The 16,933-nt window shown below is 39.5% G+C and overlaps 1 protein-coding gene across 2 annotated transcripts in view; it reads left to right on the top strand.

The window, feature by feature from the left end:
- CNKSR3 (CNKSR family member 3) overlaps positions 1–11,324 on the top strand; it is a 56,599-nt gene extending 45,275 nt beyond the window's left edge. For both annotated transcript variants that reach the window (XM_035320509.1, XM_035320511.1), the window contains 6 exons: positions 2,424–2,492; positions 3,227–3,373; positions 4,640–4,764; positions 7,257–7,465; positions 7,909–7,998; positions 9,488–11,324. In XM_035320509.1, the coding sequence (XP_035176400.1) occupies positions 2,424–2,492; positions 3,227–3,373; positions 4,640–4,764; positions 7,257–7,465; positions 7,909–7,998; positions 9,488–9,786 (939 nt within the window). In that variant the 3' untranslated portion in view covers positions 9,787–11,324. The remainder of the gene's footprint in view (positions 1–2,423; positions 2,493–3,226; positions 3,374–4,639; positions 4,765–7,256; positions 7,466–7,908; positions 7,999–9,487) is intronic.
- Positions 11,325–16,933: the final 5,609 nt, after the last annotated feature.

The following is a 16,933-nucleotide window of genomic DNA, read 5'->3' as shown; positions in this document are numbered from 1 at the left end:
CTAAATTCAACAATGAACAATTTAGTCATTGGACAGCTCATTGATTTAATTACTTTGCAGAATAAAAAGACTACAAAAAAGTAAGATTTCAAGAGCAGTCTGCTGGAAGGTTGGGCATAATAGAAAACTGTTTTTTACTGCAGATGGTTGTTTGTTTTATTCTTACACTGAATTCTCTGTAGCTGAGACTTTATTAAAGGCCTTCAGGAAGTCAGCACAGTGAACCTTTGGTCAGCAACTCTAGCTGGTGGCTGATGCTGTAGTATTGTCATCAATGCTTCCCTACAAGGGCAGAAACTGGAGAAAAACAAAAAAGGGAGCTGAGGAACTTGGCCTTTGAAATGATGCTTTTTTTTTTTTTTTTTTTTTTTGTGAATAGGAAAGAACCAGTGGTTCTAGTTGTACCCCTGCCAAGTCCAGGGGCCTGGGAGGAGTGGGTGGAAATCTGTGCTTGCAGTTCAGAGTGAAAACTGAAAGCTTTCATAGCTGCCAGTTCACAACACTATTGTGCTGGCATAACTCTGCAAAGGATGTGAAATATAGACCAAGTCTATTTTGACAGCAATTTCAACATCTGATAGGTATAAAAGAGTGTAATGGTGTCTGCTGCCAAGCTGCCTATACATCTAGATCACCTTCTAGAGGCTGTGACTGGGGCTGTATTACTCCTATTACTAGCTGTATATAAAGCTGCTGTATTAGTATGGCTTTGAGTGTTGACCTAAACTTCTTCTATATGAACGCTGGATATTCCTTGGGGGAGCTCTTTCCTTTGGAACAACAAAACTTGAGAAGCGACTAAGAGAGCTGCACGCAACTAATGCCTTTCTGATGACACGGGATCTTTTAGATTAGGCTGGGTCTTAGCTCAATTTTCTTGCTAGGTTTGGAAGGGTATTTTAGTAGCTATCCCCAAAAGCCAGTTTATTGGAATGCAGTGGCATTGCACCCCAAAGTCATCAGTACTGTATGTTAAAATGTTTGGGAAAGTCCACGCATTTGATAATGTCAGCCAAGAGGATTCCTGAGTCATGCCACCTTACTTCTGACTTTCCATGTCATTTTGGCCTCAGTCTAAACTTTGCTCTTTCCTCCAGTCTCACAATGGGATGGCAGCATTGACTGTGCTTGCTGGTACTTGTTACAGAAGTCCTCTGTGTGAGTCCCCCACCCTCACCCAGCCAGGCTGTTGGTTGTCCAAAGGACAGCTTGAAATGAGCTTTGTTTTCCACAACGTAACTGTGGCCCAGAACTTTTCATGTGCTTGCTTGAATCGTGTATACATGGCCTTTCCACTGAGGCATTTCCTTTCAGAGGAAGCGAGAAGACAATGAAGAAATGGGGTTACTCATGATAACTGGAGCCTCCCATAAATTTCCTTATGTTGTCTTCCCTTGTTGCCTAGTTTATTCCTACAGTTCCTTCTAATAAAAAATGTACTTGAGCTCTGAAGGTGTGGTAACGAGGAGGGGGAGTCCTTAATCCAAATGCTGAATTCTGGAGTCGCTGTGAAGAGCCGGCCCGCTGCCAGCTGGTCACGCCCGGAGGGGGGAAATGGGAGGAGAGGTTTTGCTGGGAGTAGGCTGCAGAAGCCCTGCAGTGCACCAGGCTGGTACACCTGTGTGCTCTGGGTGTTGCCAAGGCTGATCAGAGTTGGTACATTATGGCAACGGTTTTAATAACTGCAGCAATAGCAGCAATAGGTGGTGCACGGCACCAGGCCTAGATAAATCTAAGTAAATATTGGCACACTTAGCTGGTCCTTGCTAATCGGTACCCAGAACTTGGTTTTTGTCCCAAGCAAAAAGTATTTTAATGTTTTTCAAATACCTATCTAAACACACACCTGGATGTATACAGGCATATATTTTATTTGGTGACCTCGATGATGCAGTCAGGTAATTTCATGTTGAAGTTGGTCCCTCATATTCACATTAGGAAATAGCAAACAAAAGTGGGACAGACCTATTTTGTGGGTTGGAGGTTTTCTAGTCCTCTGGCCTGTGTATCCAAAAATCTTACTTTTTTGTTGATTGGTTGTCTTTCTTTCATTTTAAAATCAATATACATTTCAGAGCTCTGTTTAAGATAGTACCTGTGTTAGGACAGAAATAATCTCTTTCATCCTCTCACACTACTGTCTGTAACTGTAGTACAAACTGGAGACAAAAGGACAGTGGAGACAGTCCCACAATTGAATTGAAGGCTATGCATTCTTTTCTCTCTAGTTTCCCCAGTATCAGCAATAAACCATAAGATGAGTGAATTTACATTTCTCAAGTCATTGGATGTAATGTGTGATCTAAGTGTATGGAAATTTTCATTGATGCTCTCTATTGCACATGCAACTTAGCCTGGTGGGGATTGTTATGGGAGGAAGGAAAGCCTGCTGAAGCACGTGCCTCCTGTTTTCCTCTTTGTAGTCCCCTGCTGATCGATCTCAGAAGATTCATGCTGGGGATGAAGTGATTCAGGTTAATCGTCAAACTGTGGTGAGTAACAAATAGCCTTACCCACTTGTCCTTACACTTGTTCTATGTGCTCTCTGCACAGGTTATTATTGGATAGCAGTCTTGTTGCATGTGAGTTCTTCTGGTGTTTTTCTGTTTGGTTTTAAATGTCTTTTTAGGAAGACAAATTTTACTTAGCTTTAGAATTTTTTTTTGAGACTTGCAATATTTTGTGTTCAAATGCTATATGCGACATTATTAAAATCTTTTATATTGTATTAAGGCCTGTTTTAAAATGCTTTGTTACAATCTACTGGGGTGCAGATAAACTTTTTAAAAACTATTTTTAAAATCATTTGCCTCTGGGAAATCAGATAAAATGATTAGATAATATGATTACACTTTTACTTAATACATGTAATTAAGTCCTTTCACTGTTAGAAAGAAACATCACCAAAGGAGTTTACTGTGAATAACTTTGTTACTCAATTTGTTGCACATCCTTGCATCCATCTAGGAGCAGAGCTGAGGTATAAAGAGCAGTGCTTGATATCTCAGTGTTTAATTTACTGCTTAAGTGGATCTCTTCAACATAAAATACAGAAAACCCTTCCAAAAAAAAGGTGCTTTACAATTTTTTCTTCATTATGGCTTTTTTGGATCTCTTTTATGTCTTGAAGTTCATGGAAAAATAGACGGTTTGACTTAGCAGGGGGGTTGTTTGTTCGCTTTCAGGTAAGCGATACCAAATAAAAGATGTCATTATTCTCTTCAAGGTTGGATGGCAACTAAAAAATCTGGTGGCAAAGTTGCGAGAGAACCCTGCTGGAGTTAGGCTGCTTCTCAAGAAACGTCCAACTGGCTCTTTCCATTTCACCCCTGCTCCACTGAAGAACCTGCGTTGGAAACCGCCTTTAGTGCAGGTGAATAGGCTTCAGACAGACCTCTAATATCTGGCTGTGAATGTCTTTTTTTTGTTGACTTGAAAGAGAAATACCAGAAGTGCTCCCAGTTACTCATGTTTGAGTGTGGGTCGAGGAAGTTTATGTGAAATGGCTGTCCTCTTCTGGTTCCTAGATAAAAGGGAAAATGTTCTTACCCAGATAATGCGCTCTCAATTCACAAAGGGACTAGGTGTGTTGAGCTTTTTAATCAGCATGCCACTGGAAGAACTTATCTGAGGCGAAACTGCTGATACGTATGGAATTCATCAGCACAGAGTAATGAAGACATCTCTATTTAGCACAGTAATATTTTTTTTTTTGCTGAAATAACTTTGATTATTCAGTATATTCCTCCTCTTTTTAGCCCAGTGAAGGGTAGGTAAAGATTGTTCTTCTTTTCAACACATTGTTTAAACTACTCATTTAAATAAGATTTGTTTGTTGGGCAATTCACAGGTTGGGTATTAAGCTATCAACCTGTGAAATGTCAGTGGATATCTGAAGTCTCAAGGCAGGCAGATTTTTTCAGACTGAGTACAGGATGTATGCTTTCTCCCTGCTGCGCCTCCCCCTTACCCCTTTTCCTTTCACTAATGCCTGTGGCATAGCGTCTGTCATTTTATCAGAGTCTGCCTCCCCCCCCCACACAGCCTTTACTCTGCTCGAGATAGACAGGAGCCTGACAAGACACTGGGGATATGGAAGTGAGTCACAAAGACCAAATGGCAAACTTGCTCTCATGAGCTATACCAAATATATTTTTCCTTTGCTTCCCTTGCCATAGTTATATTACTTGATGTAATCTTTGGTGAACTTTCCTGCATGACATTACAGTGCCTGGTGCGTGGAGATCGGCAGTCCATGCACCAGGCATTGGATCGTATGCAATAAAGTTTGTGAGTGCTGACTTTGTAAATGCTGCAGATCATGTGTATGTTTAACAAATCACATTATTTTAATGGATCTAAAAATAAGGGTTTTTGTCTGTTACATTTTCTGTATATGGAATTTGCACAAAAAAATAGAACTGAAAAGCATTATTAGAACTGTTTAAGCAATGTGATAGGATTTCTGTAGAAAGATTGCAGAGTAAGCCAAACCCGGGAGCAAAGAAAATTGTAAATGCTAAGACTTTTTTTACATGTTTATTAAGCATATAAGTATGAAATTATACTATTGATTATTGAGTTATATTTTTTGTGAATGGTAAACGCTCAGATGTTTGATAGTTATCTAACATTTCAGACCAGTCCCCCGTTAACTTCAACCCAGTCACCAGAAAGCACCACGGATACCTCACTGAAAAAAGAGAAGCCAGCCATTTTGGATTTGTACATACCACCTCCACCAGCTGTTCCGTATTCTCCTCGGTATGCAAATAGACATGCACTGAACATACTGAACAAAAACTCCTTTATTACATTTGTTTCTGAGCTGGTTTGCACTTAGAGCTCTGTGTAAATTATCGTAGGGAAATAGCAGATACCAGACTTTCTTCTAGTTTTGTAAATGTGTAAGACTACTTAAGCGTATGCTTAAATGCATAAACTACCAGTATTGTTATAGATTTTTATTGTTGGAAGTCTGTTTTGTGCTGTATGGATCAGAGTTTTTCCCCAAACATGAATGGATGTCATCCTTTTTTTGGTTGTGGGGTTATGTATTTGCTTTTGTTTAAATCCAACTGCACGTAGGAAGAAGTCATTTTTGTCTGTAACTTTTTCCACCTCTGCTTTTAGCAAGTTTAGTAACTGTTGAGATAGTTAGGATTGAAAAGAACCTATTCTAAACTGTTGAAATTATCAACAGTATGTCGCAAATTATGTAATACGGGAATTTTCCCACTGAAGGGAAGGGAGAGTCAGTTCACTTAACCTCATTTCTTATTTCCTGCAGTGTAAACTATAAAAATACAGACCTATGTGTACAAAGGGGGGAGGTTATGGTATGGCTAGCTCTTGTTTGTTCTTAAGTCCTTGTTGACTAATGCCAGAACCCTGCCAGCTGACCTGAGAAAGCAGTGGATGAAAGGGTTTCCAGGCAGTGAATGCTTCCTGACCTGCCCTGACACTTTAATGTACATGTAGATACAGCCCAGAAACTTGGCTGACCTTTTGCTACAAGACTCCTATGGGAGGAATGCTGGCCTCCTGTCATTTAAGGCCTTATACAGAGTCAGAGGTTGTATTAACTGCAGTCTTCAGGGCAGTATGGAGCAGGTGGAGGCTGTCTATGAAGTCGGGGTCTCTACTGAAGTAGACTCATCTTGACTTGCTGTTTCCCTGTTTTTCACGCTTATGCATGCTCAGTTCTTAACTAAAACAAAACAAAAACCCGCACAACAACAAATCTCTTAACTGACTTGTAAAACTTACATAGATTTAACAGCTGAATTTATATTGTTGTCATCTTTTAAATCATTTAAGTACATTGGTGAGTTAGGTTCATGTGCTTGGTTTGCGTGTGTATGTCTTTTCTAAGGACTCACAAAACTATATCTAAATGCCTTCAGATCTGAATCCCTTTTGACAGAGGATACAGCAATATGAGCTGGGAAACTTGTCCTGGATGATGCAGGGAAAGGTAGTGGCTCATAGGAAATGCTTAAATACCCTTAAATAAAGCAAATGTTTTATTTAAACCTTAAACCCTTAAAAAAAAGCAAACGTGGAAAGCAGTGGCAGTCAGCAAGAGGGAAAAGGGCATTTCTCCCACTTTGTTTGGCTATTTAATTTTGCTTCTGTGTGCTTTGCTCATGTCTTGAAACTGTGATACATTTGTGTGATCAGTTTTGCCCTCTGCTCCTCATCATCCTGTTCTTGCTTCCTGATACGGACATTTTCTGGTCCAGTACTTACTGCTGGCACTGAGGAGAGGCAGGGAGAGCATTGGCTGTTTCTCTACCCCAGGATGCATTCTCCACATGGTGGTGTTGTAGGAGAGCTCTCTGCTTACATGGAGTTGTGGTGTAACACTTCCGTTCAATCTTCGGTCTTCAAATCTCCATAAATAGCTCCTTACCATATACTGAGTTCTAGCATTGTTCTTGATGGCTAGCTGGAAAAAAAATGTAAATATTGGGGTATGTCCATGCTTAGAGTCAGCTGTGTATTTTTATGCCTGACTTGACTGGTTGCTTCAAGCAATGACTGTAGCATGTACAGGAAAGGGGATTAAAAAAAAGTTACAAATAGTAACTTAGAGGGTGTTTTTTTCTAAAAATACTAACAAGGACTGGTTCTGAAAATGGATGTTACTTGGGAATGAAGGATAGCTCTAGGAAAGCAGTTCCTGCAGAAAATGCTCAAAATTGTATTTATCTGTGCTATGAATTTATTAGTGAAACTCTCAAGGGAGTCTTACTTCTGGATGGGGAAAAGGTGATGAATATCCAGTGCCAGTTATTGGCCTCTTAAAATGACTGAAAAGCATGATCTATCAAAAGCAAGCAGTAGGCACTGCTACTACACAGAGTTGGGAGACCTATGAATGCATTCCTCTGCCAAAACTGTGTGCTGAACAGGCAGTGAGTTGGGAGTTTTAATACCCCTAGGGCAGAAAGGTCTCATTTCTCAAAAGGTTTTGTAGGGCTGGTACCTAAAGGAACCTCTAAACTTCTGTTAAATTACAGGCTCATTAAAAGTGAATTAGTGTGAAGGGGGGTAGCTTTCTTTTCTCCTTGATGAATACGTTTAATGAAGACTTCCATCACCTGACTTGTTTTTTTTCTCTTCAGTATGTTTGCAGCACAATGCCAGTTGTCAGGAGCATGACTGTGGGCTAGAAATATCTTTCAAACTTACTCATGTCTATAGCGTGAAATTCCTTTTAAGCTGCTAATTGAAGTGAACTGTCCTTTCAGAGATGAAAAGGGGAGTTTTGTCTATGGAGGAGGCAACAAACTCAGTCAGCCACTACTTGGGTCCAAGGGCGCCGAGTCTCCCAATTCTTTTCTGGATCAGGAAAGTCGAAGGCGAAGATTTACTATTGCTGATTCTGATCAGTTGCCTGGGTATTCCAAGGAAGCAAATATACTGCCAACCAAGATGAGGGAAAAAACACAGTCCTATGGTGAGTTCATGCACTTCAGTTGGTTTGGAGTAGCTTGTGTTAGGAAACTGCTAGTTAGATTTGGTAGACATTAAGGACAGTCTGTAGGAATGGTGAATGTGAATGAAATTCCACATCTGAAATAATTTAACTTAAATGCTCTTATTTCTTTAATGGATGTCATTTAGCTGGGCATTGGTGCCATTACTATCCATTTCCATGCATGTATTGGTTATAGCTTGTGGTCATTAAGTCCACTGCCATTGTACATGAGCAAGAGTGTAGCTGTTCAATCTCAGCAGAATGCTGTCTTGCATTTTACTGGTAAAAGTATCTTAATATTTTTTTCTGCATTTTTGGCTGTTTATTGTGGTATCTCTCCCGTGGTTTGACTGTGAAAAGAGTCTATTTAAACATGGATCTCTTAATGTAATTCCGCATAACCTTTGCTCTGTTGCCTTCAGGAAAACCTCGTCCCTTGTCAATGCCTGCTGATGGGAGCTGGATAGGAGCTGCAGAACCTTTCTCAAGGCCACGGGCACCCGGGAGAAAAGGCAAGATTTTAAGTCTCGTCCCTCTTTCTCTTCTCTTCCTCTCCAGGATTTTATTAGGGTGAACTGGGTGAAAGTGCCTAAATTAGGAATTAAGTGTTTGCGTACTGCTGAACTAATCCAAGATGATTGTTGGTTTTAACGGAAATGATAGTTGTGAATTTGTGAGCCTATTCAGTGCTGGGGCTCAAACTTGTGCTCTGTCTTAGAATTCATGTGAGCATTTAAAAGTAGTCTGAACTGACTATGGCAGAACTGTCTCCTTATAGCACGTTTGCCATTTTGCTTTTACACACCTTTCCCTGTCTTCTGCATTTAATACTGATTTTGAAACTGCTTTTTTGATCAGTCTTTGTTTAGCTTACTGTGAAGGCTGTTACAGAAGCAAATTTGTTCTCAGAAATAAAATGTAGGACACTTTAGGAGTTGTTTTTTTCTGCAGTTGCTGTTAGAAAACAACATATTCTGAAGTTGTCACAGAATGGGTGAGACAAAGGCTGATGACGTCAGCTGTCAGGTTGGGTGGCTTTTTTTCCTTCCTGCACTGCCCTTCTCTTTAACATACTCCCCCTTTGTATCTCAAAAGCAACAAGTCCTTCTAGAGTGGGAAATGAGAGAAGGTGACTATTTAGTTTGTTCTTGAAATCGGTTATAAAAGCTAATGTGTAGTTTTTCCAGGAAAAACAGAAGCTGAATTCTATTTTTCTGTCATGAAAGTAGAAGTTGATAACAACAAGCATCGACCTGGAGGGATATTAGAAACAGAGTAAATACCAAGTCTTACAGAATGATCACCAGGTGGCAGGGCTGGTAGATTTTATTTTATTTTTTTCTGTTTGTTTTTAACCCTTAGCATGAATCTAAGTCCTCCAGGCTTGTATGTAATCTACACTGGGTCAGAATAAATGTCCATTTAGCATGGTAGGATGTTTCTAGCAGCAGCCATGTTCAGTTGTCTAGGGAAGAATAAAAGAGCAAGCATCACAAATCAGTGATCAAACCCAGGGAAATACTTACATTTCTTTTTTCTGTAAGATTAATTTCTTTTGTCCAGAGTAGTGTTGGTAGTTTTTTAGTTAGTCATGAGTTACGCATGTATAAATATAGTTTCAGCTCTGGTCTACAGCAGCTTGAATGAAACATCACAAGGATATGTGTTAGGTCTGACATGTGGCAATGATTTGCATGAAGATGGTCTACATTGGCTGTTTTGGTTTGTATGTGTGAGAATTTGGAATGTAACAGTCAAACAGTATCCTCTGTGTGTGTGAATTTACTTTATTGTTCTTCTGCTGCTCAAAAAAAAACAAGATGCCAAAAAGCCATAAATTTATTGACAGCTGCCTGGTGTGTTATGAAAGGTAACCAGAATCTGGGAAGTGCCGTTAGCAGTCCTGAGGGCCATAATTGGAAAAAACAAAACAAACAAAAAAAACAACAACACATTTTTTGAAGCCAGAAATAATTGATTTTCCTCCTTCCACTCCTACAGGTGAAGATGTCCTCTGCAGGTACTTCAGTAATGAAAGGATACCCCCGATCATTGAAGAAAGTCCCTCCACCCAACACCCCTTTTCACGGCCAATGTCTGAGAAACAGTTAGTGAGGGGAACGGATTATATTCGAGGCAGCAGGTGTTTTATGAATACAGACCTCCACAACAGTGCAACAATTCCTTTTCAAGAGGAAGGCGCTAAAAAATCTTCTGTTACGTCATCCACAAAATCTTCCTCTGCAGAGCCCTCACTGCTGGTCAGTTGGATCACGAGACTTAAATTGTTGACTCATTGACTGTTGTTCATGGGATGGTTACCAAGTGCCTTTGTTCATCGGTCAGACTTCTCTGCTTTTCAGCTTAACTGACGCATAGTGACTAATGCAGTGTTCTTTTCCTGGAGAATCTTATATTCTTGCCTTTTTGTTTGTGATTTTTTGATGCGTCAGAGGGTTTTGTAGTGCAAGGAGGGAAGAAAGATAAAGATCAAGTTCCTCTTAATGGCTGAAAGTTGAGAGCATTTATTCCCATCAAAATGAGTAAACTTTAAATGATATAGAAACCACACATGACCTGAAATCTACATAACTACTCGGAAGAAATCTTCGCATTACAGTGAATTCCACTGGCACTTCATTTGTCCAAATACTCAGAGGCTGTTGCGACTGGCTGGGTGTCAGGGTACATAGGGATCAGCAAAAGCTTTGTTACCTCCTGACGAGGAAAGGCAAGCAGGGAAACAGCAGTTTGATGCAACTGTTAGTGGTGCTGTTGCAAATACTGCATGAGGTCAACCTTATGAGGGTGAAGTAGCATTTCCATTCTTTCTCTGATATCCAGAGATCTTAGGAAGAGAGATCTTTTATCCAGAGATTTTTAGGAAGTTGGACTAATTTAATTATAAATCAATTCAACTTGGTTCATCTATTTTATTGAAATCACAGTACAAAGTGCATTGAAGAGCTGCAGTGCTCATCCATAAAGAAGTATGGATTGCTACAAGATGTCAAGGAAATGCATCTGTAGAGGTGATAAAAGAATGCATATTTTTCCTTAATTGTTTAGGATTGATTTGCTGTTAACCAAAGTAATCTTTTAAAGACAGTCCTGTAGGACTTATGAGAACTTTACAGTGGTTCAGTGTTTGAATGATGTGTTGTTTTTATGAAAAATATGTGCTATGATACATTACAATTGTAAGACATCTTGCTATTTTATATATAGCTCGATTTTTTTTTTTTTTTTTTTTTTCCCTCCAGAATTTTAGAACAGCATTGGGTATTTTTGGAGGAAATAAAACTTGTTTAACAAAAGAAGATATTAAAGAGGTATTGTTTAAAACTGAATGTACATAAGATTGTTAGTATGCAAACCGTTGTGTTTAAAGTAATTTAAATGTTAAATATAGTTGTACATATTTTTCACTCTTAAACTGATGGAGTTTGTACCTTCATGTCTGTGGTACTGGGCACAAATTAGTCAAATGAAAACAAAAAAGTCTTTTATATTCCCCACTAATTTTAAGACTATTTTCATGAATGTTGTGTTGCCAACAGCCTTTACTCCTTTGGTCTTACTGAAGAAAAGGAAAAACAAACTTCTATTTAATAGTTTGCAGGGAAAGAGGGAAGTTAAACAGTAGTTTGCACTTTGAACTGGGGTGGGAATTGTATGTGATAACATGAGTGTTAAAAACATACCATAATTCTCACTGTGAAGTTGTAACCTTTCTGCTGCAACAGGTTCTTGAAATATACTACAGCCCTTGTAGAGACTTGGTGTTAAATTCAGTTCTTAGTTAATTAAATTTGCTTGTTATTTGTTGGTGATTTAAGTGGGAGCTGTTACGGACCTTTTTAATCCTAGCAGATTATAGTATATCTGTCTTGGGCAAGTCTTCTCCACTCCCCAGGCATGACATCTGTAGTAGAGACACGGGCAAACACAGCTGCAGTGCAGTTGAATCCTAGACCAGTTTGGTCCTGCCTCTGAAAAGAAGGCTCAAACTGCCATGTTGTAGGCCCTGTGTTGTAGCAAAGTCCATCCCCAGATTGTCTGAACCATTTGAAGTAAGTGATGCTCATTCAGTTCAGTAACTGTGACTTAGGCATGTTATCTAAATGAAGCTCTAAAATGAGCTTTTTCCTTATCTTTAATGTTGCGTTTTTCCATGGTTTAAAAATTACTGGGGAATGATACACTTTGGTATACGTGTTTGTGCATGTTGATGTGGAAGAAACCATTGTTCTACTTGATTTCTTTAGGTCCTGCCAGCATCTTTTTAAGACAGCGAAAACTCAAGACGTTTGATTCCTTTGTTCAGTTAGGTTCTCTTGCAGTTGGATCTAAGAGCAGTGAAAGGAGCTTGCCCTAATTTAACAGATAGCTTTCAGTCAATTCAGCTATGAGGAAAGAGGAATTTGTAAACGTTTAGGTAGAGTGACACTTCTCAAAATGTCTTGTTGCATTAAATACAAGCTTAAAAGATGGCAGCAAACAGGAAAGAAAAACCTAAACAGTTTCCTCTCCATGCTCCAATGTCATAACCATGCTGAGTTAAAGTACTGAATGTGACCTTTTGTCAGTCGTCAAGGGTATCAACAGTTGATAGGTTCTATAGCAAAGGCAACCTCACTTCATCTCTTCAAGGGCTTTCTGGCAGCTGTTCTGCCTATGTAAGGCACACCAAAACTTTTCTCCTCCATCTCATGGAGTCTCTTACTATCTGGGGTGGTTGTACATGTCTGAGAGGTGACTACTGAGCCAGGGTGTTTTTTAGTAAGGTTATTTATAAGTCCAATTATTTGGACACAAATAGTGTCCAAATCATTCATTTTCCAAATAAGGAAGCATGTAGCTCTTATTTCTTTTTATTTATATTTGTTACAAAATTATCATAATACCAAGAACATTTTTTTCTAAGAGAACTGAAGAAGTAGATGGTGGAATCAGGCTGTGATGCAAAGAGAGTTGGTGTTGTGAAGAGAACAAGTGTGCTGTTGCCACTGGATGATAATTCAAACTGTTGAATAAGCCGCTTCAGATGTGTAGTGTTAGCTAATCAAGTCCTGTGTTTTGTTTCAAAGAGACATTGAAGACCCTTACTACCAAATGGGAGGGAGAATACAAGTACCAGTGTAGGAAGACGAAGTAAAAAACAAGGAACTAGTAAAAAGCAGATATTTAAGAGCAAGTTTTTAGTATTCTATGAAAAGTGCTCTACTTCAGATGGTTCACTTTCCTATGTGATCTGTCTTCCATAGCCAAGAATAAAGATTAAAATACCCAGTCTTCTCTATTTTTGTGCACAACATGAAATAGTGAGAAGCTGATGTTCATGTAACAACATGGCACAGATCATTTACCATTACCATATAGAAGTGCTGCTGTTGGTTGAGAGAATTGTTTAAAAAGCTGCAAAGACCCATGGCAGTGATTGTCATAATGTTCCTGAGTGTGATTATTTTTCTTCTTTATAGTAGTGGTTCCTATTAGAAGATCTAGTGTATTGAGAAATGTTAAAAATTCAACTTTTTCAAATAATTTCTTTTTTGTTTAGATACTGTGTGGAGAAGGTGAAATCTGTTCTGTTTGTGAAATTTTTTCTACCCACCTGCTCTGCTCTCCCTCTTTGTACCATGTTAACTTAAAAGTAAGGTGAAATAAGTGAAAACTCTCAAATCCAAAAGACTAGTGCACTTTCTTTGTCCAAGAGATTAAACTTGAAAGATGGCAATCACTTAACTTCTTACTCTGTATAGTGAATATAGAGGGTGCACTGTCGTTTTGGAGGGGAAAAATAAAAGACAAAGAGCTAAGAATAATTGCTGGCTTAATCTCAGGAAAATGTAGGCAACAAGTTAAGAACTGTTACTGTGCAGAAACTTGGCTTGTCTCTTGGTATCGAAGGCACATGCATCTGTTATATTAAAAAAAACCACCACCAACAACAAAAAAACTGTGCCTAGATTGACTTCCCTAATGAGCACAACATAAGTATGCAGATATCCTGCCATGGTACAGTACCCCACAGTACTCTAGTCTGAGTGCTATAGCTTGGTGGCCAAATGACATGATTTGTTGGAAAAGATCATAAAGGACACAGAAATGAAAATGACTAATTGGTACTTTTGCATATATGTATAGTGATGTTTTGGGAATGTACACCTCAAAAATATTGTGTGGGCTTCTACTTTAGCCTGCAGAGTACTTGCAAGCCAATATCCTGGGTGTTCCATATGTAAACATTGCAAGAAAATATTATTCTAGATACTGATGTGCGAGAGGAAATAAAATATAAAAATGAATACTACATTGTACATTGAGCTGAAAGAAGAAAGGGTGTACATTGAGCTGAAAGAAGAAAAAAATCTAAAACTTTTCCAAGCTAGGAAACAGATGGTGAAGTTGATTAGCTTTATCAAAGGAGAGGGCAAAGAATTTTCATTTTATGAAAATAATTTGTCTAAATCTTATTTCCTATTTTACCACAGGTTGACAGCAGGTAGTCTTCACAAACTGCTCTGTACATGCAGTCACATCCTGAATAGACCAATTTAAACTTCTCGTCAGACTGTAACTCAGACCTTGATAAATCCAGCTTAAACTTTTCTGTAGGATTTACTTTCTCAGGAGTTTTTCAGTATTCATCGATTTTTCTGAGTTTCTTATGCGTCATCTGGGCAGCAAAACTTGTACGCAGAGTTGTCTTTGCAAGCACAGGATTGATGTATGTCATGCAAGAGGGTGGGTGCTGGCCTTGCTCCCTGCGCTTGTGATTTATGCAGTTTGCCAAGTATATCCCCCCCCATCTTCCACCGTAAGTCCTTGTGCATCATCTCAGAGCATGACTTGAAAAGGCTTATGCCCAAATGGAAGGCAGTACTGGATCCTTTGGAGTAAACTGATTTTGTCCTGCTGTACAACTGAGAATAATGTGACTTCTTTCTTTTCTTTAGATTGAATTTTCCTTTGCACTTGCTGTGCATATGGAGCGCCTGTTCCTATGTTTTGGGTCATCACATAAACATACTTTTAACTTACTTTAACTTACATACTTTTAAGATAAACATCTTGTGGGCAATAAGGTTTTATAAAGGACAGGAACTCTTAAGAGAGCCTTGAATTAAAATGTAGAAAGAGCAGTCTACAAAGACTAGGTTTAGAGAATGAAGAAAGGAGCAAGGCTAAGCTGAATGCGTAGGTCCGTGTTCTTGTCAAACACCCTGTCAGCAGCATGGCAGAGCTCCACAGAGAAAACAACCCACACAAGTGCTCCATGCCCATGTGTTTCTACTGCTACGTTTGTGTGGTGGTGGAGTATGAAACAAGGGCAGTCACTCAGCATAGATATATATAGCTATGCACAGCGCTCGAGCTGTAAAATGCATGACATAAGCAGTCAAGAGCCACTGTCAAAATATAATGTTCCCCAATTCTGCTGCCTACGCTGCTGCTGTTTTAGTTTAAAATAGTAACCCTTGTCTATCCTCTTACCTACACAATGCGGGCCCAGGTCCCTTGGAAATGTGTAGCCAACAGTTTTTTCTTCTTCTGTGATAGTGACTGCTAGCAGCTTTGTGTCACTTTTTGCTGGGCCTCGCGTAGTGGTCCAAAAGATTAGCTAGTTTGGGTTTCTCTGGACTCAGTCCAGAAGTATGAAGTCAAATCTGAAAACCATATTGCCAGGCCGATATCAGTTAAAGAGTTGTTTGTTTTATACATACTAAATATGAAACAGACAGGAGTTGTCTGTTGCATGTGCTTTGCCAGTAGGAAGAAAAATGAGAATAACATATTCTGTGAAAGAAAAAATGAGACCCTTGGGTGTCCTCCAGTTCCTGCTGGTGGGAGAGATGTGTTTGTTTTAGCACAATGTGGAATGGATGTAAATATTTCTTAAACCTCCTTGTGTGGCCACCTCAGTCATTGCTCAGGATAATGTAAGCCACTGACTTTCCTCCTTAAGTGGAATTAATCTAACATATTGTTTTGGGAGAGGGCAAAGATATCTTATAGACGCTTACATGTTTTGTTAAACTGGGGTTGGAATTGGAAGAACTAACAACAGGAGAAATGAGGTTCAGTGCTGATTTTCAGGGAAAATCCCCGAGGTTGGTTTATGACTAAAATTCCTCCTCGCTCCTCAGCCTCCGGTGAGGATGGGAGCTTCCCAGGCATGATGGCAGCTAGGCAGCCGCCAAGGAAGGGGAGATGATCAGCTTCAATGCACAGTGCCACTGTAACAAGCAAATAACCCATTTTGCTTATTTTTCCTGTTGTAAGCCTAGCCCTTCCTCAGGATGGATGGGTCAGAGGGGGAACGTCTGGGCCCAGCCTGCAGATCAAACCCAAAGAGGGCCCAAGGCAGCCGCAGGCCACGCTTACCACTGGAGCTTAGCCTAATGCCTTTGGAGCTACTGTGGCAGTGCCCTTGCAGGTAATGAGCCTCAGGCCCTTGTGACCTGCCCTTAGAGGCTTTTTTGTTTGGGAAATATTTACTAAGAGACAGAAAATGCCATAGTCTAAATTGATATGTGCATTTAATGGCTTTTCCAAGTAACTGCGTGCTTCTCAGTGCTACTTATTAACATGTTTCCCTCATCTATCTCCCATTAGCTGTTTCCAGTGCAAATATTTCTAAAAAGAAATCCTCACATGTTTCCAATGAAAGTTAATAATAGTCGCAAGTGGGGCGTAAAGCTTTATGTGTAAACAGGGAAAAAAGCAACCTCAAAGAAAGCCCTTTTTCTCTGTTACGGATAATAACTTCATGAATAATGAGTAATAATGAAACCAAGGCTCTTTGCCTTGCTGAAGATGATCAACCAAACATTAGTGGCTGCGTCTTGGATGACTATTTGTTTTTATTGAATGGCCAGTGGTTTGGATGTGGTAGATTCTTGCAGAGCAATTGCAGGGTTTTAAATGTCCCTCCACAGAACTTGAACACAGTCCTGGGCGTAACATGGCTCTAGCTGAGACTGTCCCAAACCCCCTGAATGTCCCATTGAAGCTGCAGAAGTTTTGAAATATTCTGGCATGGATCTTCACCATTTGAGTTTTGGTGGGAGGTGGTGTAACTGAGAATGATAACAGATCTCCAAAATTTATTGTTTCCCTTCTATCTTCCTGTTTGCCCTCTCCTCCCTAACTTAAAGCCAAGGGACTTTCCAGGAATTTATCACACAAACAAACAGCTATAAAACTTTTAATATTTATAGCATGATCTAGCTTGTTTCATTGTCCAAGCTCTCCAGTAAAAATAGCTCTGCCTGCAAGCTATTGATTCATCTAAGAATTTTTCTCTGCTTACTTAGCTGCCAGCTTCGGCTTTGCTTTGAAGCTGCTTAGACCACCCCAAGCAGTAGTTGGCCCTTGAACTGCAAGCACACAGCTCTCTTATTTCTGGATGGTAAGAAAGGCCTGCTTTTTCTCCTAGCT

The sequence above is a fragment of the Oxyura jamaicensis genome, chromosome 3, assembly GCF_011077185.1.
Source record: "Oxyura jamaicensis isolate SHBP4307 breed ruddy duck chromosome 3, BPBGC_Ojam_1.0, whole genome shotgun sequence".
NCBI classification, from domain to species: Eukaryota; Metazoa; Chordata; class Aves; order Anseriformes; family Anatidae; genus Oxyura; species Oxyura jamaicensis.
The sequence above is the reverse complement of the archived record's forward strand: the minus strand, read 5'-3'. Positions and strand labels throughout refer to the sequence as shown.